Source organism: Dendrobates tinctorius, unplaced genomic scaffold, assembly GCF_039654945.1.
Source record: "Dendrobates tinctorius isolate UK_male_01 unplaced genomic scaffold, ASM3965494v1 ptg000041l, whole genome shotgun sequence".
Lineage (NCBI taxonomy): Eukaryota > Metazoa > Chordata > Amphibia > Anura > Dendrobatidae > Dendrobates > Dendrobates tinctorius.
Window position 1 is genome coordinate 5555936 of NW_027361709.1, and position 27593 is coordinate 5583528.

The 27593-nt window shown below is 42.6% G+C and overlaps 1 protein-coding gene across 1 annotated transcript in view; it reads left to right on the plus strand.

Annotated features, from left to right (window-relative positions):
- KBTBD12 (kelch repeat and BTB domain containing 12) overlaps positions 1-25600 on the plus strand; it is a 54896-nt gene extending 29296 nt beyond the window's left edge. Inside the window, exon 5 of the mRNA XM_073575048.1 lies at positions 19855-25600. Within this exon, the coding sequence (XP_073431149.1) occupies positions 19855-20024 (170 nt within the window). The 3' untranslated portion in view covers positions 20025-25600. The remainder of the gene's footprint in view (positions 1-19854) is intronic.
- Positions 25601-27593: the final 1993 nt, after the last annotated feature.

Consider the following 27593-nt stretch of genomic DNA (forward strand, 5'->3'; position numbering starts at 1 on the left):
GCCCAACTACTTGCACCAGTGACCCATTTCCGTCACATCTCCTCCAGTCCCTTTCCCCTGCTGTCACCCCTCACCTAACTAAAATATTTAACCTCTCTCTCTCTTCTGGTATTTTTCCCTCCTCATTTAAGCATGCCATCATACATCCACTACTTAAAAAACCATCCCTCAACCAAAACTGTGCCGCTAACTATAGACCTGTCTCTAATCTTCCCTTCATCTCTAAACTCCTGGAACGCCTGGTCCACTCCCGTCTTATCCGCTATCTCTCAGAAAACTCTGTTCTCGACCCTCTCCAATCCGGTTTCCGCTCTTTACACTCCACTGAAACTGCCCTCACTAAAGTCTCCAATGATCTGCTAACAGCTAAATCAAATGGTCATTACTCCATGCTAATTCTCTTGGATCTCTCTGCAGCATTCGACACTGTGGATCATCAGCTCCTCCTCACTATGCTCCGTTCCATTGGCCTCAAGGACACCGTTCTCTCCTGGTTCTCCTCCTATCTCTCCGACCGCTCCTTTACTGTTTCTTTTGCCAGTTCCTCCTCCTCTCACCTTCCCCTTACTGTTGGGGTTCCTCAAGGATCGGTTCTAGGCCCCCTCCTCTTCTCCTTGTACACTGCCCCTATTGGTCAAACAATCAGTAGATTTGGTTTCCAGTACCATCTCTATGCTGATGACACCCAATTATACGCTTCTTCTCCTGACATCACGCCAGCCTTTCTAGAAAACACTGGGGATTGTCTAAACGCTGTGTCTAACATCATGTCCTCACTATATCTGAAACTGAACCTGTCAAAGACTGAACTCCTGGTGTTTCCTCCCGCTACTAATGTACCTATACCCGACATTGCCATTTCTGTGTGTGGTTCCACTATTACTCCCCAGCAACAGGCCCGCTGTCTTGGGGTCATACTTGATTCCGAGCTTTCCTTTGCCCCCCCACATTCGATCACTGGCTCGCTCTTGTCATCTGCACCTCAAAAACATTTCTAGAATTCGACCTTTTCTTACTTTTGACTCTGCAAAAACTCTTACTGTTTCTCTTATTCATTCTCGTCTCGACTATTGTAACTCTCTTCTAATCGGTCTCCCTCTTACCAAACTCTCCCCTCTCCAATCTGTCTTGAATGCTGCAGCCAGGATCATATTCCTCACCAATCGTTACACCGATGCCTCTACCTTGTGCCAGTCATTACACTGGCTACCCATCCACTCCAGAATCCAGTACAAACTTATTACCCTCACCCACAAAGCCCTCCATGGCTCAGCACCACCCTACATCTCCTCCCTTGTTTCAGTATACCACCCTACCCACGCCCTCCGTTCTGCTGATGACCTGAGGTTAGTATCCTCAATAGTCAGAACCTCCCACTCCCGTCTCCAAGACTTTACACGTGCCGCGCCAATTCTTTGGAATGCACTTCCCAGGTCAATACGATTAGTCCCCAATCCCCACAATTTTAAGCGTGTCCTGAAAACGCATTTATTCAGACTGGCCTACCACCCCAACACATTAACCTAACCTATCCCTGTGTGGCAGAGCCAAAAGTTTTACCATAACCAGGTTCCCAGCATCATGTTCCCACATCCTTTATGCATCCATTAGCCCTCTGTGTCTGTACTGTTACACACTTAACATTATGGCTGGTCCATACAATCAGAGCAACTGTTACCACCCACCTCTCGTGTCTACCTCTTTCCTCATAGACTGTAAGCTTGCGAGCAGGGCCCTCACTCCTCTTGGTATTTGTTATAATCTACTGTATGTGATTATTGTTATGCTGTAATGTCTATTGTCTGTACAAATCCCCTCCGAAATGTAAAGTGCTGCGGAATATGTCGGCGCTATAAAAATAAAATTTATTATTATTTATTATACTGCCCCCTATGTACAAGAATATAACCACTATAATACTGCCCCAATGTACAAGGATATAACTACTATAATACTGCCCCTATGTACAAGAATATAACTACTATAATACTGCCCCTATGTACAAGAATATAACTACTATAATACTGCCCCCTATATACAAGAATATAACTACTATAATACTGCCCCTATGTACAAGAATATAACTACTATAATACTGCCCCCTATATACAAGAATATAACTACTATAATACTACCCCATGTATAAGAGTATAACTACTATAATACTGCCCTATATATACAAGAATATAACTACTATAATACTGCCCCTATGTACAAGAATATAACTACTATAATACTGCTCCCATGTACAAGAATATAACTACTATAATACTGCCCCTATGTACATGAATATAACTACTATAATACTGCCCTATATATACAAGAATATAACTACTATAATACTGCCCCTATGTACAAGAATATAACTACTATAATACTGCTCCCATGTACAAGAATATAACTACTATAATACTGCCCCTATGTACATGAATATAACTACTATAATACTGCCCCTATGTACATGAATATAACTACTATAATACTGCCCCTATGTACAAGAATATAACTACTATAATACTGCCCCTATGTACATGAATATAACTACTATAATACTGCCCCCTATGTACAAGAATATAACTACGATAATACTGCCCCTATGTACAAGAATATAACTACGATAATACTGCCCCTACGTTCTGCTGTTGTACCTGTGTGTTAGATCCAACATTTCTGACACGCTGTATTATTTATGGTTGTGGAAAGAGACAGAAGAAAGTGATCTAAATGATAATCTGAGTTTTCAGAAATAAATAAAACATGTCATTATCACCTGTAAACCGTGGTTTACCTGTCACTGAAATCTATGGGGCACCTGGAAACGTTCTTTAATTCCCCTCGCGTGCTTTCTGCATACATGGAGGCTGTGTGCCGCTATATATCAGCTCTGAGCAGACGTTTTGCTCTTTCAGTTTTCAGCATGGTATACTTGGCTTTATGGGGCACTGCAGACGGCCATGACGTCATGACCTGCTGGACTAATTATGGGGTGAAAACAGAGATATGCGTCTGTATCATAGGGGACACTACCGTCAGATATCCTCCCCTATTCTTTCTTCCCACATCTGGTTTTAGCTCTCATATTCTTGTAATACTGAAAATATGTTATTTGGACATGGTAAGTTAGTATTATATGGCGGTATCATAGAGGCACTATAAGCGGCGTTAATAGGGTATTTTGGGAGCGGTCTATGGTGATCTTATTCAGGCATTAGATGGTAGTACTATTGAGGCACTATACGATGTTATTATTTACACACTATGCGGTGGTATTATTAGGGCACTGAATGGCCATATTTATTATCCAAGCATGAGATGAAGGTCATTTTGAGGTAGTGTACAGTGGCATTATTTAGTCACTCTATGATGGTAGTATACACACGTAATATGGTGGTATTATTGGAGCACTATTTTGTGGTATTATTAAGGCATTTAATAGTCATAGTATTTGAGCATTATTTAATGGGTTTATGCAGGCAATGTATAGCGGTGATATTGCAGCACTATTGAAGCATTGCATGGCGGTATTATACAGGCATAGTATGGTATTGTTGCAGCACTGTATGGTGGTATTATTGAAGTATTACATGGTGAATTTATGCAGGCATTGTATAGTGGTATTATTGCAGTACTATATAGTGGTATTACAGTGGGTACGGAAAGTATTCGGACCCCTTTACATTTTTCACTGTTTCATTGCAGCCACTTGGTAAATTCAAAAAAGTTTTTTTCCTCATTAATGTACACTCTGCACCCCATCTTGACTGAAAAAAAAACAGATGTAGAAATTTTTGCATATTTATTAAAAAAGGAAAACTGAAATATCACATGATCAGACAGGAAAGATATATATCTTTGTACTGTGTTAGCCAGTAGATAGAAGAATATTTAGAATTGAGAGTCCTCAGTGGTTGATACGTTTTAATGGCTAACTGAAAAGATGGTAACATGGTCAAAAGTATTCAGACCCTTTGCTCAGACACTCATATGTAAGTCACATGCCGTCCATTTCCTTGTGATCCTCCTTGAGATGGTTCTACTCCTTCATTGGAGTCCAGCTGTGTGTAATTAAACTGATAGGACTTGATTTGTAAAGGCGCACACCTGTCTATATAAGAGCTCACAGCTCACAGTGCATGTCAGACCAAATGAGAATCATGAGGTCAAAGGAACTGGCCAAGGAGCTCAGAGACAGAATTGTGGCAAGGCCCAGATCAGGCCAAGGTTACAAAAGAATTTCTGCAGTTCTCAAGGTTCCTAAGAGCACAGTGGCCTCCATAATCCTTAAATGGAAGAAATTTGGGACCACCAGAAGTCTTCCTAGACCTGGCTGTCCAGCCAAACTGAGCAATCGTGGGAGAAGAGCCTTGGTGAGAGAGGTAAAGGAGAACCCCAAGATCACTGTGGCTGAGCTCCACAGATGCAGTAGGGAGATGGAAGAAAGTTCCACAAAGTCAACTATCACTGCAGCCCTCCACCAGTCGGGCCTTTATGCCAGAGTGGCCGACGGAAGCCTCTCCTCAGGGCAAGACATATGAAATCCCGCATAATTTGCTAAAAAACACATGAAGGACTCTCAGTCTATGAGAAATAAGATTCTCTGGTCTGATGAGACGAAGATAGAACTTTTTAGTCAAAAATCTAAGCGGTATGTGTGGAGAAAACCAGGCACTGCTCATCACCTGCCCAATACAATCCCAACAGTGAAACATGGTGGTGGCAGCATCATGCTATGGGGGTGTTTCTCAGCTGCAGGGACAGGACGACTAATTGCAATTGAAGGAAACATGAGTGTGGCCAAGTACAGAGATATCCTGGATAAAAACCTCTTCCAGAGTGCTCTGGACCTCAGACTTAGCCGAAGGCTCACCTTCCGAGAAGACAATGACCCTAAGCACACAGCTAAAATAACAAAGGAGTGGCTTCGGAAGAACTCTGTGACCATTCTTGACTGGCCCAGCCAGAGCCCTGACCTAAACTCAATTGAGCATCTCTGGAGAGACCTGAAAATGGCTGTCCACCAACGTTCACCATCCAACCTGACGGAACTGGAGAGGATCTGCAAGGAAGAATGGCCGAGGATCCCCAAATCCAGGTGTGAAAACTTGATGCATCATTCACAAGAAGACTCATGGCTGTACTAGCTCAAAAGGTGCGTCTACTCAATACTGAGCAAAGGAGCTGAATACTTATGATCATGGGATATTTCAGTTTTCCTTTTTTAATAAATTTGCAAAAATTTCTGGGTTTTTTTCGGTCAAGATGGGTGGCAGAATGTACATTAATGAGAAAAAATGAACTTTACCAAATGGCTGCAATGAAACAAAGACTGAAAAATGTAAAGGGGTCTGAATACTTTCCGTACCCACTGTACGTTGGCATTTCATAGCGGTATTATTTCAGCACTCTATGGTGGTGTAATTGAAGTATTATATGGCGGTATTATTGAAGTATTATATGGTAGTATTATGCAGGTATAGTATGGTGATATTATTGTAGCACTATAAGGTCATATTATTGAAGAATTACAAGGTGGGTATATACAGGCATTGTATGATGGTATTATTGAAGCATGATATGGTGGTATTAAACAGACATATGACGGTATTATTGCAGCATTATGTAGTGGTATTATGATGGCATTTTATGGTGGTATTATTGCAGGACTCTATGGTGGTATAATTGAAGCATGATATGGTGGCATTAGACATTGTACAGAGGTATTATTGCAGCATTATGTGGTCATATTATTAAAGCATTGTATGGTGGTATTATACAATCATTTTATGGTTCTATTATTGTAGCACTATATGGTCGTATTAAAGAATTATATGTTAGCATTTAGCCAGTATACGGTGGTATTATTGGAGCACTATGTGTTGATATTAAAGGCACTGTGTTGCGCAACGGACATATTTGCAAAGCTGTTACGGTTAGTAATCTCAAAAAATAATACCTGTAATCTGAGCAATTTTCTGCTCTATGTCAGTGCATTTAGTCAGCAGAGTTATGTAACGCTGGGTTATTAAGCAGAACAGAAGTCATATAGCTGTGTATGAGTGAGTGGCGGCATTGTGGCCTGATATGAGCCTGGCGGAGGCGGATCAGCTGCTCACATACCATGAGCCCTTATGGCGGGTGTAACCTTTTCCCTACTTTCCCAGGGTCTATCATCTCCTCGGTGGTGGCAGGTGGCACACACACTTAGGTGGCAGTGAGGCAATCACCACGACCTTCAGAGGTTATTGCAGCGTTCACCAGCGCACCAGGGAAAGGAGGGAGCAAGAAGAATGGCAATCCACTGCCCAAATTACAGGGACGCCTCAGCCCATCCGTCCATTGCTGCAGAGGAAAGGCTGAAATTATAACAGCTGGAAACATGGAGCAGTCACAGAACCCCTGTAACTGCTGTATACAAAGAGGATGAGAAGGACAGAGGAGACCATGAAAAGGACAAGTGCAAGAACAGCTGATGTTACAGCCAGGAGCTCAGTAAATATTCCAAAATCACATGGTAAAAAGAGAGCAAACAGCCGGGATACCAAAATATTATTTTTTTTCCATTTTGAATGTTCCCATCATGAGTTAGAAACGAGGAACAACTGACAGACTGAGAGGAGCTTTCTTCTCTGTGCAGTATCATCCTCTACTGAGTAACACTCAGTCACAAATAATACTGCCCCTATGTACAAGAATATAACTACTATAATACTGCCCCTATGTACAAGAATATAACTACTATAATACTGCTCCTATGTACAAGAATATAACTACTATAATACTGCCCCTATGTACAAGAATATAACTACTATAATACTGCCCCTATGTACAAGAATATAACTATTATAATACTGCTCCTATGTACAAGAATATTACTACTATAATACTGCCCCTATGTACAAGAATATATCTACTATAATACTGCTCCTATGTACAAGAATATAACTACTATAATACTGCCCCTATGTACAAGAATATTACTACTATAATACTTCCCCTATGTACAAGAATATAACTACTATAATACTGCCCCTATGTACAAGAATATAACTACTATAATACTGCCCCTATGTACAAGAATATAACTATTATAATACTGCTCCTATGTACATGAATATATCTACTATAATACTGCCCCCTATGTGCAAGAATATAACTACTATAAAACTGCCCCTATGTACAAGAATATAACTACTATAATACTGCCCCTATGTACAAGAATATAACTACTATAATACTGCCCCTATGTACAAGAATATAACTATTATAATACTGCTCCTATGTACATGAATATATCTACTATAATACTGCCCCTATGTACAAGAATATTACTACTATAATACTGCTCCTATGTACAAGAATATTACTACTATAATACTGCCCCTATGTACAAGAATATATCTACTATAATACTGCTCCTATGTACAAGAATATAACTACTATAATACTGCCCCTATGTACAAGAATATTACTACTATAATACTGCCCCCTATGTACAAGAATATAACTACTATAATACTGCCCCTATGTACAAGAATATAACTACTATAATACTGTCCCCTATGTACAAGAATATAACTACTATAATACTGCTCCTATGTACAAGAATATAACTACTATAATACTGCCCCTATGTACTAGAGTATAACTACTGTAATACTGCTCCTATGTACAAGAATATAACTACTATAATACTGCTCCTATGTACAAGAATATAACTACTATAATACTGGCCATATGTACAAGAATATAACTACTATAATACTGCCCCTATGTACTAGAGTATAACTACTGTAATACTGCTCCTATGTACAAGAATATAACTACTATAATACTGCCCCTATGTACAAGAATATAACTACTATAATACTGCCCCTATGTACTAGAGTATAACTACTGTAATACTGCTCCTATGTACAAGAATATAACTACTATAATACTGCTCCTATGTACAAGAATATAACTACTATAATACTGCCCCTATGTACAAGAATATAACTACTATAATACTGCCCCTATGTACAAGAATATAACTACTATAATACTGCCCCTATGTACAAGAATATAACTACTATAATACTGCCCATATGTACAAGAATATAACTACTATAATACTGCTCCTATGTACAAGAATATAACTACTATAATACTGCCCCTATGTACAAGAATATAACTACTATAATACTGCTCCTATGTACAAGAATATAACTACTATAATACTGCCCCCTATGTACAAGAATATAACCACTATAATACTGCTCCCTATGTACAAGAATATAACTACTATAATACTGCCCCTATGTACGAGAATATAACTACTATAATACTGCCCCTATGTACAAGAATATAACTACTATAATACTGCTCCTATGTACAAGAATATAACTACTATAATACTGCCCCCTATGTACAAGAATATAACTACTATAATACTGCTCCTATGTACAAGAATATAACTACTATAATACTGCCCCCTATGTACAAGAATATAACTACTATAATACTGCCCCTATGTACAAGAATATAACTACTATAATACTGCCCCTATGTACAAGAATATAACTACTATAATACTGCTCCTATGTGCAAGAATATAACTACTATAATACTGCACCTATGTACAAGAATATAACTACTATAATACTGCTCCTATGTGCAAGAATATAACTACTATAATTCTGCCCCTATATACAAGAACATAACTACTATAATACTGCCCCCTATGTACAAGACTATAACTATTATAATACTGCCCCTATGTACAAGAATATAACTACTATAATACTGCCTCTATGTACAAGAATATAACTACTATAATACTGCTCCTATGTACAAGAATATAACTACTATAATACTGCCCCTATATACAAGAATATAACTACTATAATACTGCTCCTATGTACAAGAATATAACTACTATAATACTGCCCCTATGTACAAGAATATAACTACTATAATACTGCCCCTATGTACAAGAATATAACTACTATAATACTGCCCCCTATGTACAAGAATATAACTACTATAATACTGCCCCTATGTACAAGAATATAACTACTATAATACTGCCCCTATGTACAAGAATATAACTACTATAATACTGCTCCTATGTACAAGAATATAACTACTATAATACTGCCCCTATGTATAAGAATATAACTACTATAACACTGGTTTGGTAATACCATAGCGCTCCTGTGTAAATCCTCAGCTACAAATCCTACTAGTAATCCTAATTCCCAGGCAAATGCCAGAAATGACCCACTCACTGCATTACTTGGATAGAAGGAAGCTGTGACTGTTTTCTTGCTCTGTTTTCTGATTCTAGCTGTGTCCAGGAAGTTATCATTTAGTTACAAAGTCACCCAGACTTAATAGAAAGCTGCTCCACCATGCTTTACACTTAATCACTGCTCGCTGTAAAGGAACAAACCTACAAAAATCTGCAGAATATTAATTATAAGTAACTGGACCACCAGTAAGAATAAATTTGCCAGAAATCTTATGCGCATAAATAAAGACTCTTGATTTGTCATATCCTTCCTAAATTTTTCTGCCTTGGATTATATATATATATATACGCTATATATAAAGTTCTGTTTTTTTGTTTTTTTTTAAATACTCAGCTTTTTTTTGTATAATCAGCACCACTCCTATCCTAGTGCTTGATGTCATTTTTTAGCTGAGCCCTTATTAAGTGAATAGAAAGAGCTGCAGTACCAGTCCCAGCCTGTGGACAAGAGTGGCGCTGTTTCTTGAAAAATAACCAAAACCTTATACTATTGTACAGACCCTTTAATGAGCTAGAAACAATCCAGGTTACATGTGTTATACCCCACACAGAAATGATGGGTTTATAGTAAATTGATCCCCCCTCCCAGTAGCGTGTCTGCTGGTGGTCCAGCTATGGACGGGTTACTTGGCCAGTATCCGGCTCCTTTGTTTTGCTCACAATCCAGGCCTAGTAATGGCTTTGCAGGTAATTATATAGTCGCTTCAGTGCACAATTAAATTCCCCGGAGACCTTCCATGCTTTATATGTTCTGTCTCTGGGGAGAAATCGATGCCAATACCGGACCAAGGCGAGAGATCGATTATGTAACGCGCAGTCCGGGAGCCGCTCTGGCATCACCTTCCCGCTTATCACCCGGTGTCACCGGTGAATGGCGCCCTATGGCACCAAGTGTGAGAAGTGGTCAGAATAAGTGTTTAAGGGGTTGTAACTCAGGATCAGTAATTGTATGTACACAGCGACTGCACCAGCAGAATAGTGAGTGCAGCTCTGGAGTATAATACAGGATGTAACTCAGGATCAGTAATGTAATGTATGTACACAGTGACTGCACCAGCAGAATAGTGAGTGCAGCTCTGGAGTATAATGCAGGATGTAACTCAGGATCAGTAATGTAATGTATGTACACAGTGACTGCACCAGCAGAATAGTGAGTGCAGCTCTGGGGTATAATACAGGATGTAACCCAGGATCAGTAATGTAATGTATGTACACAGTGACTGCACCAGCAGAATAGTGAGTGCAGCTCTGGAGTATAATACAGGATGTAACTCAGGATCAGTAATGTAATGCATGTACACAGTGACTGCACCAGCAGAATAGTGAGTGCAGCTCTGGAGTATAATACAGGATGTAACTCAGGATCAGTAATGTAATGTATGTACACAGTGACTGCACCAGCAGAATAGTGAGTGCAGCTCTGGAGTATAATACAGGATGTAACTCAGGATCAGTAATGTAATGTATGTACACAGTGACTGCACCAGCAGAATAGTGAGTGCAGCTCTGGAGTATAATACAGGATGTAACTCAGGATCAGTAATGTAATGCATGTACACAGTGACTGCACCAGCAGAATAGTGAGTGCAGCTCTGGAGTATACTACAGGATGTAACTCAGGATCAGTAATGTAATTTATGTACACAGTGACTGCACCAGCAGAATAGTGAGTACAGCTCTGGGGTATAATACAGGTCTACATTTTCAAGTAAGTGTTGCATGCATAAATACAGCCACATTCTACAGGACACTACAGTGGTGGAAATAAGTATTTGATCCCTTGCTGATTTTGTAAGTTTGCCCACTGACAAACACATGAACAGTCTATAATGTTAATAGTGGGCTAATTTTAACATTGAGAGATAGAATATAAAAAAAAACAAGAAAATCACATTGTATAAATTATATAAATATATTTGCATTTTGCAGTGAGAAATAAATATTTGATCCCCTACCAACCATTAAAAGTTCTGGCTCCTACAGACCAGTTAGTCACCTTTATAAAAGACTCCTGTCCACAGACTCAATCACTCAGACTCTAAGCTCTACAACATGGGCAAGACCAAAGAGCGTTCTACGGGTGTCAGGGACAAGATCATAGACCGGCACAAAGCTGGAATGGGCTATAAAACCATAAGTAAGACGCTGGGTGGTAAGGAGACCACTGTAGGTGCAATAGTAAGAAAATGGAAGAAATACAAAAAGACTGTCAATCGACATCAATCAGGGGCACCATGCAAAATCTCACCTCGTGGGGTATCCTTGATCGTGAGGAAAGTGAGAGATCAGCCTAAATCTACACTAGGGGAACTTGTTAATGATCTCAAGGCAGCTGGGACCACAGTCACCAAGAAAATCATTGGTAACACATTACCCCGTAAAGGTTTAAAATCCTTCAGTGCCCCCAAAGTCCCCCTACTCAAGAAGGCACATGTGCAGGCCCGTCTGAAGTTTGCCAGTGAACACCTGGATGATTCTGTGAGTGATTGGGAGACGGTGCTGTGGTCGGATGAGACAATCTTTGAGGTCTTTGGCATTAACTCAACTCGCCGTGTTTAGAGGAAGAGAAATGCTGCCTATGACCCAAAGAACACCATCCCCACTGTCAAGCACGGAGGTAGAAACATTACGTTTTGGGGATGTTTCTCTGCTAAGGGCACCGGACTACTTCACCGCATCAGTGGGAGAATGGATGGAGCCATGTACCGTAAAATCTGAAGTGACAACCTCCTTCCTTCCGCTAGGACATTAAAATGGGTCGTGGCTGGGTCTTCCAGCAAAACAATGACCCAAAACATACAGCCAAGGCAACAAAGGAGTGGCTCAAAAAGAAGCACATTAAGGTCATGGAGTGGCCTAGCCAGTCTCCAGGCCTTAATGCCATATAAAACTTATGGAGGGAGGTGAAGCTCCGAGTTGCCAAGCAACAGCCTCAAAATATTAATGATTTAGAGATGATCTGCAAAGAGGAGTGGAGCAAAATTCCTCCTGACATGTGCACAAACCTCATCATCACCTACAAGAAACGTCTGACTGCTGTGCCTGCCAACTAGGGTTTTACCACCAAGTATTAAGTCTTGTTTGGCAGAGGGTTCAAATACTTATTTCTCACTGCAAAATGCAAATAAATGTATATAATTTATACAATGTGATTTTCTGGATTTTATTTTTTATATTCTATCTCTGAATGTTAAAATTAACCTACCCTTAAAATTATAGACTGTTCCTGTCTTTGTCAGTGGGCAAAGTTACAAAACCAGCAAGGGGTCAAATACTTATTTCTCGCACTGTATATGCTGAGCTACGATCCTTTTATAGCATGAAACATACATTCTAGCTGGTGGGAGGGGGGATGTCTTATGTTCATACCTAGAAGGCATTTTTCAGTGGTCGTATTTATGGTCAGCGTTGAGTCCTTTTCACGTCACAGGTGACGTCGGCTTTTTATAGTGTCGCACCTGCGGTTATTTTGTCTTTATTAGACTCATTTATGAGGCGGTGATCTTATTATGTTGCCTGCGGCTGAATAGGAGGCATTTTTCCATCCACGCTTCTCCTGAGTTTCTCTCATTACCTGATGAGCTACAAGTGAAGAAAAAGTTATGATAAGAAAACAAAAGACATAATAGGGAGCGGTGTCCTCGCAGCGTGCCCTGCTCCTCCGATTCCTGCGCAATTCATGGCGAGATAAAGAGACTCGCAGGATTCCTGCCGACACTGGGCTGAATATATGGACGGATCATCAAAGGTCCGTCACCAAGATGAAACGTATGGATTTCACAAAGCATCATCCTCCTGCCACTGACAGAGATGAGAGTCTGGATACTTTGTAGCAGTTATTCAATAAGATACATCAAGGTATCATCAAGTCTCCAGGCTTTTATTAACCCCTTAGGCTGTCACCTGCCATTCTATCTGGGAATAACTTGTACTCAGGGATTCTTTTCTTTTTGCAATATTTTATATTTGTGATTGGTTTGTTTAATGTTTGTGAATAAAATATAATTTTTTTTTTCCCTGAACTCACCCTTCCCACTGCACAGCCCCGTTCCACTCTGGCTGGTCACTGGTGCAGTTTATCCAAAGGCATCCTTGATACCTCCGGCATTGATTAATCACAGTAAAGAAGGTCTGCACCAAAGATGGATCTGCGGCATCTTAAACACAGTCGTTATGAGGGAGGTCCCAGTGGCTATCAATGTCTAGCATTAGAAAAATGTATCAAAGGGGTTGTCCAGGTTAAATCTTGTCTTCCAAACCACTGCTACTTGTTCTCAATCCTTCAAGACTTCTGCTACCCGTCTGTGGTCTCCTATCCATTTGCAGCTTCCAGGATGTCTCCTGTCTGCCTGAGGCTTCCAGGATCTCTGCTACCTTTTCCTAGTCTTTCTGAACCTCTGCTACCCGTCTGTGGTCTCCTATCCATTTGCAGCTTCCAGGATGTCTCCTGTCTGTCTGAGGCTTCCAGGATCTCTGCTACCTTTTCCTAGTCTTTCTGAACCTCTGCTACCCGTCTGTGGTCTCCTATCCATTTGCAGCTTCCAGGATGTCTCCTGTCTGTCTGAGGCTTCCAGGATCTCTGCTACCTTTTCCTAGTCTTTCTGAACCTCTGCTACCCATCTGCGGTCTCCTGTCCGTTTGCAGCTTACAGGATGTCTCCTGTCTGCCTGAGTCTTCCTTACTACCTGCTGTTAGTCTTTCTGGACCTCTGATACCTATTTACCGCTACACCTATTTAACCTGGATAAAAAGCTCTGCTTTTTATTTTTTTTAAACAGTGCCACCCATGTACAGGTTGGGTCAGGTGTTCCAGCTTTTCTTTTACATACATAAGAGTGGTGCTGTTTTTTTTTTTAGAAATGAACAGTTCTTTTTCTAATCTAAGTATTTTTAACTCACAACCTATCTATTCTAAGATCGGGCACTATAACGGGTGCGGAGGATATCTGTCGCCTTCTGGTCAGTGAAGACAAAGGCCACAAAGCATAGAGCTTTTTTCAGGGGTACAATCTGTAAACATACACCCCAGAAGAGTGTGTAACAGGAGCACAGGTTGTTATTTTGCAGTTTTCCGCAGGCGTCCTACATTATGAACTCATATTCCCCATATTGTACCCCAGAAGCTGTACCGGTCTTTATAAATGTGATCCTGAATGTCTACAGTGCTGAGCACATCACTGCCTGGTGCTCGGAAACATGGCTGATTCTACCAGAACAAAGCAGTGGAAACTATAGAGAAGGGGGAGAAACACAAATGATTATAACAAACGTATAGTCGTGCCGGGTATTAAGTCGCTGAACGAGATGTTTGACATCTTTTCTTCTGTGTTTACTTAACACTGAATTACTGGCGTACAAAAAAAAAAGAGAAAAAATTCTTGTCTCGACAGAAATTGTTTGCGTTGCCGATATTAAAGTAAATCTACACCTTCTCTCTTTCTGTCACTTTTAGGTTTCACAGTCCGTTCTAAGGACTTTCTGTTACACACCCGTCCTGGGTCCGGGCTCTGCTCCCTTTACCTCAGTCCACTAAACTCTCTTATGCTCCACGTCAAGCTCTGCACGTAGCCTGGGGTGCTACTTTGTGATCATCTACTCTCATGTCAGTCTGCAGCTTCCAGGATGTCTCCTGTCTGCCTGAGGCTTCCAGGATCAGTGTTACCTGTTCCTAATCTTTCTGGACCTCTACTATCTATCTGTGGTCCACTTTAAGCCTGAGGCTTCCAGGACTTCTGCTACCCATTTCAGCACTCTTATCTGTGTGCAGTCTTCTTTACCACTGCTACCTGTTTCCTGTGTGCCTCAACAACCTGCTGCACCGACGCCCGTTGCCCATGTGCCGACCCGGACATTAGGCTTTGAAGATCCACCTTACTTAGTGAGCCTAACAGTTTCTTAATATTTTTGTATAGTGATCTGAGCTCAATTTTTCTGATACAAAGCTCCAAACCCCCTTCAAAGGCGTATAATCCAATAATAACATTCTGTCAGCCTGCAGTCACCACTAGGGGGAGCTCGTGAATTGTCTTATTTTACCAATGTGATAAATGTAATGGAGTTGAACTGGCACTCGTCTGTTACAATAGTTTGGAGCAGGCTCAGTAACTAAGCCCGCATCATACCCGCTAGGTGTTGGCTATGTTATATAGTCAGCAGAGGAGTGGACAAAGACAGAAGAGGTCTCTGTGCAAGAACAATACATGGTCACTTTCAGTCCAATAACTCATCATAATGCCCAATTACAATTCCACCTGATTTCACCTTACGTCCTGGGCCCCTGCGTGGCTGCACAGGTTACACCAATGGTACGTCTGCCTCAGAGCGAGCAGCTGCTTCTAACAGCAGCAACTAGAGCTAGCTCCAATTTCTGCTGACATCAGCATCTAAATGGGAAGATTACTGATGGAAGTGTGCAACAGATCCCTTCAGTCCCTCTTGCTTTGAAATTGTGGGGAGCTGATGGTTTGTAATGGCGTCTAGGGTCTCCTAAAGACCCCCTTAGCTGCCAATTCAGTACTCCAATGAAGCCCAGCCTGTGCCTGAGCTTCATAGATAAACGTCATTTGTACGGAGGCGCGGACCCAAGGAAGTTTGGGTTCTAGTACCCGACCCAAACTTTAGGCCAAAGTTCGGTTCAGGTATCAGAACCGTACCCGAATTTGAACCCGAACCCCCATTGAAAATAATGGAGCCGCAGACTTTGGATCTGGGAAAAAAATCTCTCTCATTAGCATTGGAATATATAGAACAAGCAAAGAGAAAATCACTGGATCAAATCTAAGGAAATAAAAGATTGTCCCTTTAAGGGTATATATCCCTGAGTGTTGGGACGTCAGGGACTCATGGGTGCGTCCCGGAGGATTGACCCTTCGCGTGTCTGCTCTGTTTACACTTTTAGTTTCTGGCTCTCGATAGATTTAGACCATGTGGGAATTGTCATCCGTTCTCTGCTGGGGTTTTATATCGAGGAACAGGCGTTAATTAACCTCCAGCCTCGAGCTGACGACATCCCACGAAACATCCCGCAGCTGCTGTCCAACAGCTGGATGTCCTGTGGTTTATAACTCTGTGGCTGCAGATTCCTGCACCCACCAGGGAAGACCCCCTGCTTCTTAAAGGGGACTTTCATCGGGTGAAGTCTTCGACCTCCGCTGACTTTCTACATGGAATCCCTTCATAGATATCAGATGTTTTTTGGCAACGATGAAAATTTTTTATTAATCTTACACAACATTCCATAAAGCAGTCATAGGGTTAATTGGTCTATTGCTCTGGGGGATTTTACTGTGTAATTTCCTAATAAACAGTTTTACTCCCTGTTACACAGCTGCACTTCGTTACAATGTACAGTATGAAAGTGGGTAAAAATAAGAAGGGTAAGATTAACGCCGCTGCTGAGTGCAAATGTCAAGAGAATTGGGGCAAAGGAAGGAAGTCATTACCGATAAAAGCAAATTAATTATTGGCTTGAAAATAATTTTACCTTTCCAGTACTGCCCCTATGTACAAGAATATAACTACTATAATACTGCCCCTATGTACAAGAATATAACTACTATAATACTGCTCCTATGTACAAGAATATAACTACTATAATACTGCTCCCTATGTACAAGAATATAACTACTATAATACTGCTCCCTATGTACAAGAATATAACTACTATAATACTGCTCCTATGTACAAGAATATAACTACTATAATACTGCTCCTATGTACAAGAATATAACTACTATAATACTGTTCCCTATGTACAGGAATATAACTACTATAATACTGTCCCTATGTACAAGAATATAACTACTATAATACTGACCCCTATGTACAAGAATATAACTACTATAATACTGCCCCTATGTACAAGAATATAACTACTATAATACTGCCCCTATGTACAAGAATATAACTACTATAATACTGCTCCCTATGTACAAGAATATAACTACTATAATACTGCTCCCTATGTACAAGAATATAACTACTATAATACTGCTCCTATGTACAAGAATATAACTACTATAATACTGACCCCTATGTACAAGAATATAACTACTATAATACTGCTCCTATGTACAAGAATATAACTACTATAATACTGACCCCTATGTACAAGAATATAACTACTATAATACTGACCCCTATGTACAAGAATATAACTACTATAATACTGCTCCTATGTACAAGAATATAACTACTATAATACTGCTCCCTATGTACAAGAATATAACTACTATAATACTGCTCCCTATGTACAAGAATATAACTACTATAATACTGCCCCTATGTACAAGAATATAACTACTATAATACTGACCCCTATGTACAAGAATATAACTACTATATTACTGACCCCTATGTACAAGAATATAACTACTATAATACTGACCCCTATGTACAAGAATATAACTACTATAATACTGCTCCTATGTACAAGAATATAACTACTATAATACTGCTCCCTATGTACAAGAATATAACTACTATAATACTGCCCCTATGTACAAGAATATAACTACTATAATACTGACCCCTATGTACAAGAATATAACTACTATAATACTGACCCCTATGTACAAGAATATAACTACTATAATACTGCCCCTATATACAAGAATATAACTACTATAATACTGCCCCTATGTACAAGAATATAACTACTATAATACTGCCCCTATGTACAAGAATATAACTACTATAATACTGCTCCTATGTATAAGAATATAACTACTATAATACTGCCCCTATGTACAAGAATATAACTACTATAATACTGCCCCTATGTACAAGAATATAACTACTATAATACTGACCCCTATGTACAAGAATATAACTACTATAATACTGACCCCTATGTACAAGAATATAACTACTATAATTCTGCCCCTATGTACAAGAATATAACTACTATAATACTGACCCCTATGTACAAGAATATAACTACTATAATACTGCCCCTATGTACAAGAATATAACTACTATAATACTGCCCCTATGTACAAGAATATAACTACTATAATACTGCTCCCTATGTACAAGAATATAACTACTATAATACTGCCCCTATGTACAAGAATATAACTACTATAATACTGACCCCTATGTACAAGAATATAACTACTATAATACTGACCCCTATGTACAAGAATATAACTACTATAATACTGCCCCTATATACAAGAATATAACTACTATAATACTGCCCCTATGTACAAGAATATAACTACTATAATACTGCCCCTATGTACAAGAATATAACTACTATAATACTGCCCCTATGTACAAGAATATAACTACTATAATACTGCCCCTATGTACAAGAATATAACTACTATAATACTGCCCCTATATACAAGAATATAACTACTATAATACTGCCCCTATGTACAAGAATATAACTACTATAATACTGCCCCTATGTACAAGAATATAACTACTATAATACTGCCCCTATGTACAAGAATATAACTACTATAATACTGACCCCTATGTACAAGAATATAACTACTATAATACTGCCCCTATGTACAAGAATATAACTACTATAATACTGCCCCTATGTACAAGAATATAACTACTATAATACTGCTCCTATGTATAAGAATATAACTACTATAATACTGCCCCTATGTACAAGAATATAACTGCTATAATACCTGGAGTTTGGTGCTGGATTACATCTGGGGTGGATGACTGATCCCATCACATGCAGCAGCCGCTCAGCATTATGGGTTATGTAGTTTTGTTCTCACCCTCCCGGCGCGTCGTGTAAATCGGTGACATAAACCTGTAATTCGGAGATGAAAGTTGATGTAAACGGAGGACGGAATATTCTAATCTTAGCGCAATTAGGATTTATTTTTCTCTTTTATTTTTCACAAGCTTATTAAGTACACCTGTCTGGATGTCTGTGCACATCTGCCTACACATTGCCGAGAGAAGAATCTCCGCTTGCTGCCAAGTAAATCCACACAGAAGGGGATTATCACTCCTGTAATTATCGCTATAATAATGTAACTGTTTAACACCCAGGAGATGGAAAGTCAGATTTTGTCATTGGATACAATGTAACTATTTCAGCCGCACATAGATGTCGTGTAGAACATCTGCTCTTTTTTTTAACTAAAGGGGTCACTTACTTTGATCGATGGACCCGGTTTTGATATTTCTTTACCTCTTTTCATCAAATTGTATCATTATGAGTAGAATCTTAAAGGGACACTCCCATCTTATGAAATGCTGCCATCTCCTAGTGACTACTGCAGGTGTAAGGTTTAGGACCCCCATTGACCTTGAGAATACTCTTATTAATGGGTTTCGACGGCTGAAATAGGTCTAGATACGCCTTAGATTAGATACCCGCCCACATCGACTGGATTTCTGCATTTATTTGTACAGATCACTTTTTTTTAAGGAGAGAGAAATCGCTTGGGGTCCGGGGACTGGAGATGATTGACAGCTCTGCAGAAAAATCTGGAGAAAGGGGTCTCACAGCATTTATTGTCAGAATTCTGAAATTACTGTATATATTTGTGATTTCGGATTTTCATGTAATTTTAATTTTACAGATCGACATGAAGTCATCACAAAGGAAATTCTGGAGCTGAACCCATGGGAAAACCTGTGGAACATCGTGTGCACCCGGGCCCCCATGCACGATTCCTACGACGTCTGTCTGGTTGCCAGACTGAACCCCCGAGACCTAATCCCACCTCCGCGGGACTTACTGGAGAGGTGACACATCGTAGAAAAATCTCTTACTTCCGGGCAATTGCTTTTCTTATAGTTTTGGTGAAATAGCAGAATCTCCGGGGTCCGGAGTCCATAGTAATGGCGATTTCTATTGAGCGTGGATTATTGCTGTGAAGACTTTTGCAAGGGTCCGTTACCTATCCGAGAGTTCCTGGGCGTAAAGGAACATGTGTTCCATGTGTACCACCTATTTATGTGGCATAGGGGCTTAGGACCCCCTTAGGTGCAAATTTCCTCATTTGTGACCCGTCTACGTTCCCATGATGAATTTTTGATGTTGTAGACTTTCCGCCACATGTCTGCACCCACTAAGATTAACTTTTGCAGAGTTTTTGATGTTGCAGATTTTCTGCCCCATTAGGTTACTTGCATTTTCTGGCTCGGAGAAAAGGATTTTGCGGTGAGTACACAAAAATCCCTATTTTTTGAAAATCCGCAGTGTAAAAACCTCATTGTGGGAACGTAGGCTGAAATGGTGGTCGGTGCCGGATTGCTTTCCATACAGCGCAAACGTCACAATGAAATCCTTTCTCAATCGGGCAATTATTGAAGACATGGAAAGCGTTGAGGTGGGCTTTCTCGCTGCGGTCTGTGGAATTTGGCCCTAAGGGGTTAACAGTCTGACGTGTGAGCCGGTCATCCATCATTCATCTTGCATTCATTCATGGTTTCCCCGCAGATGTGACAGAGAAGCGCTGGCGGCCTCCATCATCTGGTCATTGTGATTACAGCATTGTTTTCGGTCACTTTATAGAAAATGGAAACATCTGCCGGAATATTGTGAGAATGCGGGACGATTGGGATGACAGTTTCCCACACTGCGCCTCATCATCCAGATGTAAGATTCAGCTTATGAAAGGGAATCTGTCAAGACACACAGAGCCTGATGGGTGCGGAGCAGACTGATATATGGCTTTGTGGGGCAAAATTCAGTGCAACGGGGATGATATTTAATAAACCCCCTAGATCTTTCTAGGCTTAGAGGTCTAGGCGGTGGTTCTCACAGACTGACAGCTGTCAATCACTGCATAGGCCCGCCCACTGGACTGAAAGCACAGAGGTTTTACTGAATGAAGGCCGGTTATTGAGAATGTTTTCCCAGAAAACTATAAAATTATACACCTTTCTGTTTAGTGTCTCCTATCCTATAAACCGCCCACAGATCAGACACCATGGACAATGTGACCGGCTCCCTTTAAAGTGCATTTTATTAGACGATAATACTGTGACCTGTACTTTATAGAAATCAGAGGCTTAACTTTTATTTCATGTTCATTTCCTGGGCAGCCTGCTTTACTGATTATTTCTCCTTTCTTTCTGACTATTGATAATACGGCTACTTCCTCTCTGCCTGATGAGGAGTAAATCGCCAATTCCGGTCTTACTATAAAAGAGGACATAACTACTTCCTCTCTGTGTTGAGGTGCAGATAGCTACTTACTTTCTCAATATTCAGGTGCAGATAGCTACTTCCTGTGTCAATGCTGAGAAGCAGATAGCCACTTGCTGCTGAGGAGCAGATAGCCACTTCCTGTGTCAATGCTGAGGAGCAGAGAGCCACTTGCTGCTGAGGAGCAGATAGCCACTTCCTGTGTCAATGCTGAGGAGCAGAGAGCCGCTTGCTGCTGAGGAGCAGAGAGCCACTTGCTGCTGAGAAGCAGAGAGCCGCTTGCTGCTGAGGAGCAGAGAGCCACTGTGACATCGGCGGCTATGCCCGCTGATGCCCCTTCTGTAGCAGCGCGCACCGCAGCGTTTCCCTACCTGCGCGCTCCCGTCCGGGCTCGCGCCCGTCGTCCACTCTCCCTCACGGCGACTCCTGGCTCCCGCTCTCTGTCGCGCGCACGCCTCCTCCCGTCCTCTCTCTCCAGCGGTGGGCGGCGCTGAGGGGCTGGCCTGGGGCACGCACTTCCGGGGGTTGGTATATTTCAGGCGTCCTCGCTGTTAGGAGGACGCCTGATGATTGTGTAGCAATCTGGCCCCTACAGTTCTCCTGTAGCTAGTCCAATCTCTGCCTTTTCCTTCCTGCCTTCCTCTGTGTCGTTCTCCTCGCTCTCCCCAGTCTGTCCAGGCTCTCCTTCCTTTCATTCCTTGTGGCTGTTCCCTGTCTCCAGTTCGCCCTGATCCTTCCTCTGCCATTCCGTATTGTGTGCTTCCCTGAGCCACCTTTCCCTGTTGGTATATCTGCCCGCTGCCTTCCCAGGCCTTTTGTTCGTGGAGCCGTCCCTCTTGGTTCCGGCTGTCGCGCCTCCGTCCTCTGTGGTCCTGCCCCAAACGGTCCCTGTATAGGGGTCGGTCTTCACCTGGCGTGCTCGGCCCAGGGGCTCCGGATCCGCGATCCAGAGGGTCCACTCTCTGACATAGTTCTCGATAGCATTACAGTATCATCAGGCCATGGACCCCGCCGGTGCCGCGGCGGCCACTCAAAAGGAACTGCTTTTCCTAAGAGAAAATCAGACCCGTATCATGTCATTCATGAAGTCCATGGACACCCGGCTCTCCGCCTTGCAAACCGCTGATCCTGCGCATGCACCTCTCTTAGTCAGTCTCCAGCAGGAGCTCGCACAGCAGCGCGATGCGCACTCTCACATTTTGGGGTATATGGCGTCCGTGGATGATCAGCTGCTGTCTTTACAGTCCTCTGCCTCCAACTTCACTTTCGACCTGGTAATAGGAACATCAAGGCCAATGCCCTTTCCAGGTCATTACAGTCATCGGAGAGGGATGAAGTCCCATCCCATATTATCGAGCCTACTAAGATGATCACCGTGGCTCCTGTGAATTTTGCTATTCCTCCGCCCGGTAAGACTTTCGTCCCTCAAAACAGACGTACAGAGGTGTTGGGCTGGGGGCATTCCTCCAAAATTGCAGGACACGTTGGAACTAAAAAGACTCTCTTGCTGCTGTCTCGGTATTACTGGTGGCCCACGCTTCGCCAGGATGTGATGGACTATGTTGCCTCGTGCACAATCTGTGCCCAGAACAAGGTGGCTAGGACTTTGCCCGCCGGTCTTCTTCACCCATTGCCAGTTCCTGAGGTCCCCTGGCAGCAGATCGCCATGGATTTTGTAACTGATTTACCCCGCTCAGCCGGATGTACCACCATCTTAGTCGTAGCAGATCGTTTTTCCAAAATGGCCCACTTCATTCCCTTACCGGGACTACCATCCGCCCCGAAGTTGACCGAGATCTTCATCCACCAGGTCTTCAGGCTGCATGGTCTTCCTCAGCGGATTCTGTCGGATCGGGGGGTCCAGTTCACCTCCCGCTTCTGGAGGGCTCTCTGCCGGCTTATGGGTACATCTCTCGACTTCTCCTCCGCATACCATCCTCAGACCAACGGGCAAGTGGAGCGAATTAATCAGGTGTTAACCACCTACCTACGTCATTTCGCCAACGCCCATCAGGACAATTGGGTCGCGCTCTTACCTTGGGCTGAATTCTCGCACAACAATCATCCCAGCGAATCTACCACCAAGTCACCTTTTTTTGTGGTAACCGGTCAAAACCCAGGTATTCCGTTACCTTTCTCCACGTCTACAGGAGTACCCGCAGCCGATTCTCTTGCTAAAGAATTCTCGCAGATTTGGAGAGAGACCAGGGACGCGCTCAAGGGTGCCAACAACCGAATCAAGAAGCATGCAGACAAAAGACGGAAGGACGTGCCTCCGTACCATCCAGGTGACAAAGTCTGGCTTTCAACTCGACATATCCGTCTGAGAGTTCCCTCCTATAAGCTGAGCCCTCGGTACATTGGGCCGTTTGAAGTGATTGGACGCATTAATGAAGTGGCTTACAAACTGAGGTTGCCTGCTTCGCTCCGGGTTCCCAACGCTTTCCATGTCTCGCTCTTGAAACCCGTAGTTCTGAATCGGTTCCAACCAGTTTCCATCATCCCTCCTTCACCTGTTATCTCGGACAACGTCTTCGAGGTCAAGGACATCTTGGCAATGAAAAGAATCCGGGGTAAGACCCTTTTTCTTATCGATTGGGTGGGTTTTGGTCCCGAGGAACGGTCCTGGGAGCCCCGGGAGAATGTCAATGCTCCTCGGATTCTGAAAAAGTTTTTTGCCAATCTCAGTAAGGGAGGACGTAAGGAGAGGGGTACTGTGACATCGGCGGCTATGCCCGCCGATGCCCCTTCTGTAGCAGCGCGCACCGCAGCGTTTCCCTACCTGCGCGCTCCCGTCCGGGCTCGCGCCCGTCGTCCACTCTCCCTCACGGCGACTCCTGGCTCCCGCTCTCTGTCGCGCGCACGCCTCCTCCCGTCCTCTCTCTCCAGCGGTGGGCGGCGCTAAGGGGCTGGCCTGGGGCACGCACTTCCGGGGGTTGGTATATTTCAGGCGTCCTCGCTGTTAGGAGGACGCCTGATGATTGTGTAGCAATCTGGCCCCTACAGTTCTCCTGTAGCTAGTCCAATCTCTGCCTTATCCTTCCTGCCTTCCTCTGTGTCGTTCTCCTCGCTCTCCCCAGTCTGTCCAGGCTCTCCTTCCTTTCATTCCTTGTGGCTGTTCCCTGCCTCCAGTTCGCCCTGATCCTTCCTCTGCCATTCCGTATTGTGTGCTTCCCTGAGCCACCTGTCCCTGTTGGTATATCTGCCCGCTGCCTTCCCAGGCCTTTTGTTCGTGGAGCCGTCCCTCTTGGTTCCGGCTGTCGCGCCTCCGTCCTCTGTGGTCCTGCCCCAAACGGTCCCTGTATAGGGGTCGGTCTTCACCTGGCGTGCTCGGCCCAGGGGCTCCGGATCCGCGATCCAGAGGGTCCACTTTCTGACATAGTTCTCGATAGCATTACAGCCACTTTATATTGAGAAGCAGAGAGCTACTTCTGAGAAGATAGCCACTTCCTGCTGAGGAGCAGATAGCCACTTCTGAGGAGCAGATAACCACTTCCTGCTGAGGAGCAGATAGCCACTTCCTGTTGAGAAGCAGATAGCCACTTCCTGTTGAGAAGCAGATAGCCACTTCCTGTTGAGAAGCAGATAGCCACTTCCTGTTGAGAAGCAGGTAGCTACTTCCTGTAGAGGAGCAGATAGCTACTTCCTGTAGAGGAGCAGATAGCTACTTCCTGTAGAGGAGCAGATGGCTACTTTCTGTAGAGGAGCAGATGGCTACTTCCTGTAGAGGAGCAGATGGCTACTTCCTCTCTTTCTGTTGAGGAGCAGATAGCTACTTCCTGTAGAGGAGCAGATGGCTACTTCCTCTCTGTTGAGAAGCAGGTAGCTACTTCCTGTAGAGGAGCAGATAGCTACTTCCTGTAGAGGAGCAGATAGCTACTTCCTGTAGAGAAGCAGATGGCTACTTCCTGTAGAGGAGCAGATGGCTACTTCCTCTCTTTCTGTTGAGGAGCAGATGGCTACTTCCTGTAGAGGAGCAGATAGCTACTTCCTCTCTTTCTGTTGAGGAGCAGATAGCTACTTCCTGTAGAGGAGCAGTTGGCTACTTCCTGTAGAGGAGCAGATGGCTACTTACTGTAGAGGAGCAGATAGCTACTTCCACTCTTTCTGTTGAAGAGCAGATAGCTACTTTCTGTTTCACCCATTTACTTATTAAACAATACTTTCAATTATTCCTTGTTTTTCAACTTCTTACAAAAAAAGAACATTACGTTACAGACTATGAAGATGAAGGCGCTGCTCTGTCAGACACAAAGAAATCACCAACGCTAAAATGTTTTATGTTGTACAAAGATGGACCCCATCAAGTTTGTCTTGTCTCTCCTCAGTAAGAGAACGAGTGAGGGTCACTCCCTGTGAGCGGCTGCCAGGAAGAACTAAGAGAGTGAAGAGAAATTAGTGACCAGGTGACAGAAGGCACAGACTCATGAGAACCAATATGGCTGACAATATGGTCATGTCTTTAAGACGAATAGCAACTTTTGTGATGTTATGTCAAAGCATGTCACCCGGCTTTCCTTACAAGTCCCATCATCCCCCCTAAATACTGACCTATGAGGTACTCAGTCACCATAGGGAGTCTGACACATAATGTGATGCCAACAAGACCCCCAGGGGTCCGACTTCCTAATAAAGTGACGCTTGGGTTTGGAGAACCATAACTTCAGCCACTGTAAACAAGGAGGGTCTGTTAACTTCAATGGGCACCTCGCTGCCTATAAAAGTAGTCCCCTTGTCATAGAATGTGACTGTGCGCGGATGGAGCAGGAAGTGTCGCAGTCCGGATCCCGAATTATTTGTCTACAAGGGACAATTCGAAGCCGTCCCGTTATGACGCATGTCGGTAAAACAAGGCGAACATACGAGATAAGAGAACGTGGCAATAAACTCTGCTCCATCTGTATCTTCTGATCTACGCAGCTGACACTGAAGGAGTCACTTCCCTTTAAGCAGCCTGTGAAATTATGACAGCCGCAGATCGTCCTGACGTGACGCCATCATTTCCGGTAAATGTAGAAATGTGACTGTTCAGCCAGTCGCTTCTCGGCGCTGGACTGTTCCTGAGTTTATAACAAGTTAGTAAAAATGGAAAACTTCTCAAGACAAAGCTCAAAGCCGCCAGTCAGATGAAAACTATACGCTGGGTCTTGATGCACAGCGCCAACCCTGGCTACAGGCCGTGTATGGTACTGCAAATCAAATCGACATTTAATCGCCATCAGCTGCAATGCCAATCTCAACCTGCAGGTAGGGGTGGCGCTGTTTTTGGAAGAAAGCTGACATTATTTATTACCTAACCTTATATAGCACCATCATATTTCACAGCGCTGTACAGACATCATCACTGTCCCCATTGGGGCTCACAATCTAGAATCTCAAACAGTTTATCTTTGGAGTGTGGGAGGAAACCGGAGAACCTGGAGGAAACCCATGCAAATCTGCCTCTCTAATCCTATACAGCGGCTGTGAGGCGTCAGCTCCGATGAATCCATGAAGAATCTGCAGTTTACTTCTGGCACTGAGACAAATAGAGGCGCATGGGTGATTGGTACCCAGACCCGCCAACAGTATAGAAATCCCCATACTGGGAGCGCCCCCTAGTGGCCGCTGCAGACTGTGATAAATAACAATCAGCGCAGCGCTGTCACTAGATTTGGGGGCACGCCTCACCATCCACCTTATAAATCCTTATTTGATAAGTCCATGAATATGGATGGCTTTTCCCCAAAATTACAATTGTAAAGAGAAAGGAATTTATTGGCCCAATGCAACGTTTAGTCCATAAGTTTTGGTCTTGCTTTTTTGGGAGGGAGGGAGGAAAACTTGGAAAAAGTCCAAACCATCTGGGGATGACAATGTATTGGGCCAATAAATTCCTCACTCTTTACAACTGGAATTTTAGAGAGAATCCATCGTTTATTCTCCTGTAGTGATATGATAGATAGATAGATGATAGATAGATAGAAGATAGATGATAGATAGAAAATAGATAGACAGATAGAAAGATAGATAGATAGATGATAGATAGATGATAGATAGATAGATAGATAGATAGATGATAGATAGATAGATAGATGATAGATAGATAGAAGATAGATGATAGATAGAAAATAGATAGACAGATAGAAAGATAGATAGATAGATGATAGATAGATGATAGATAGA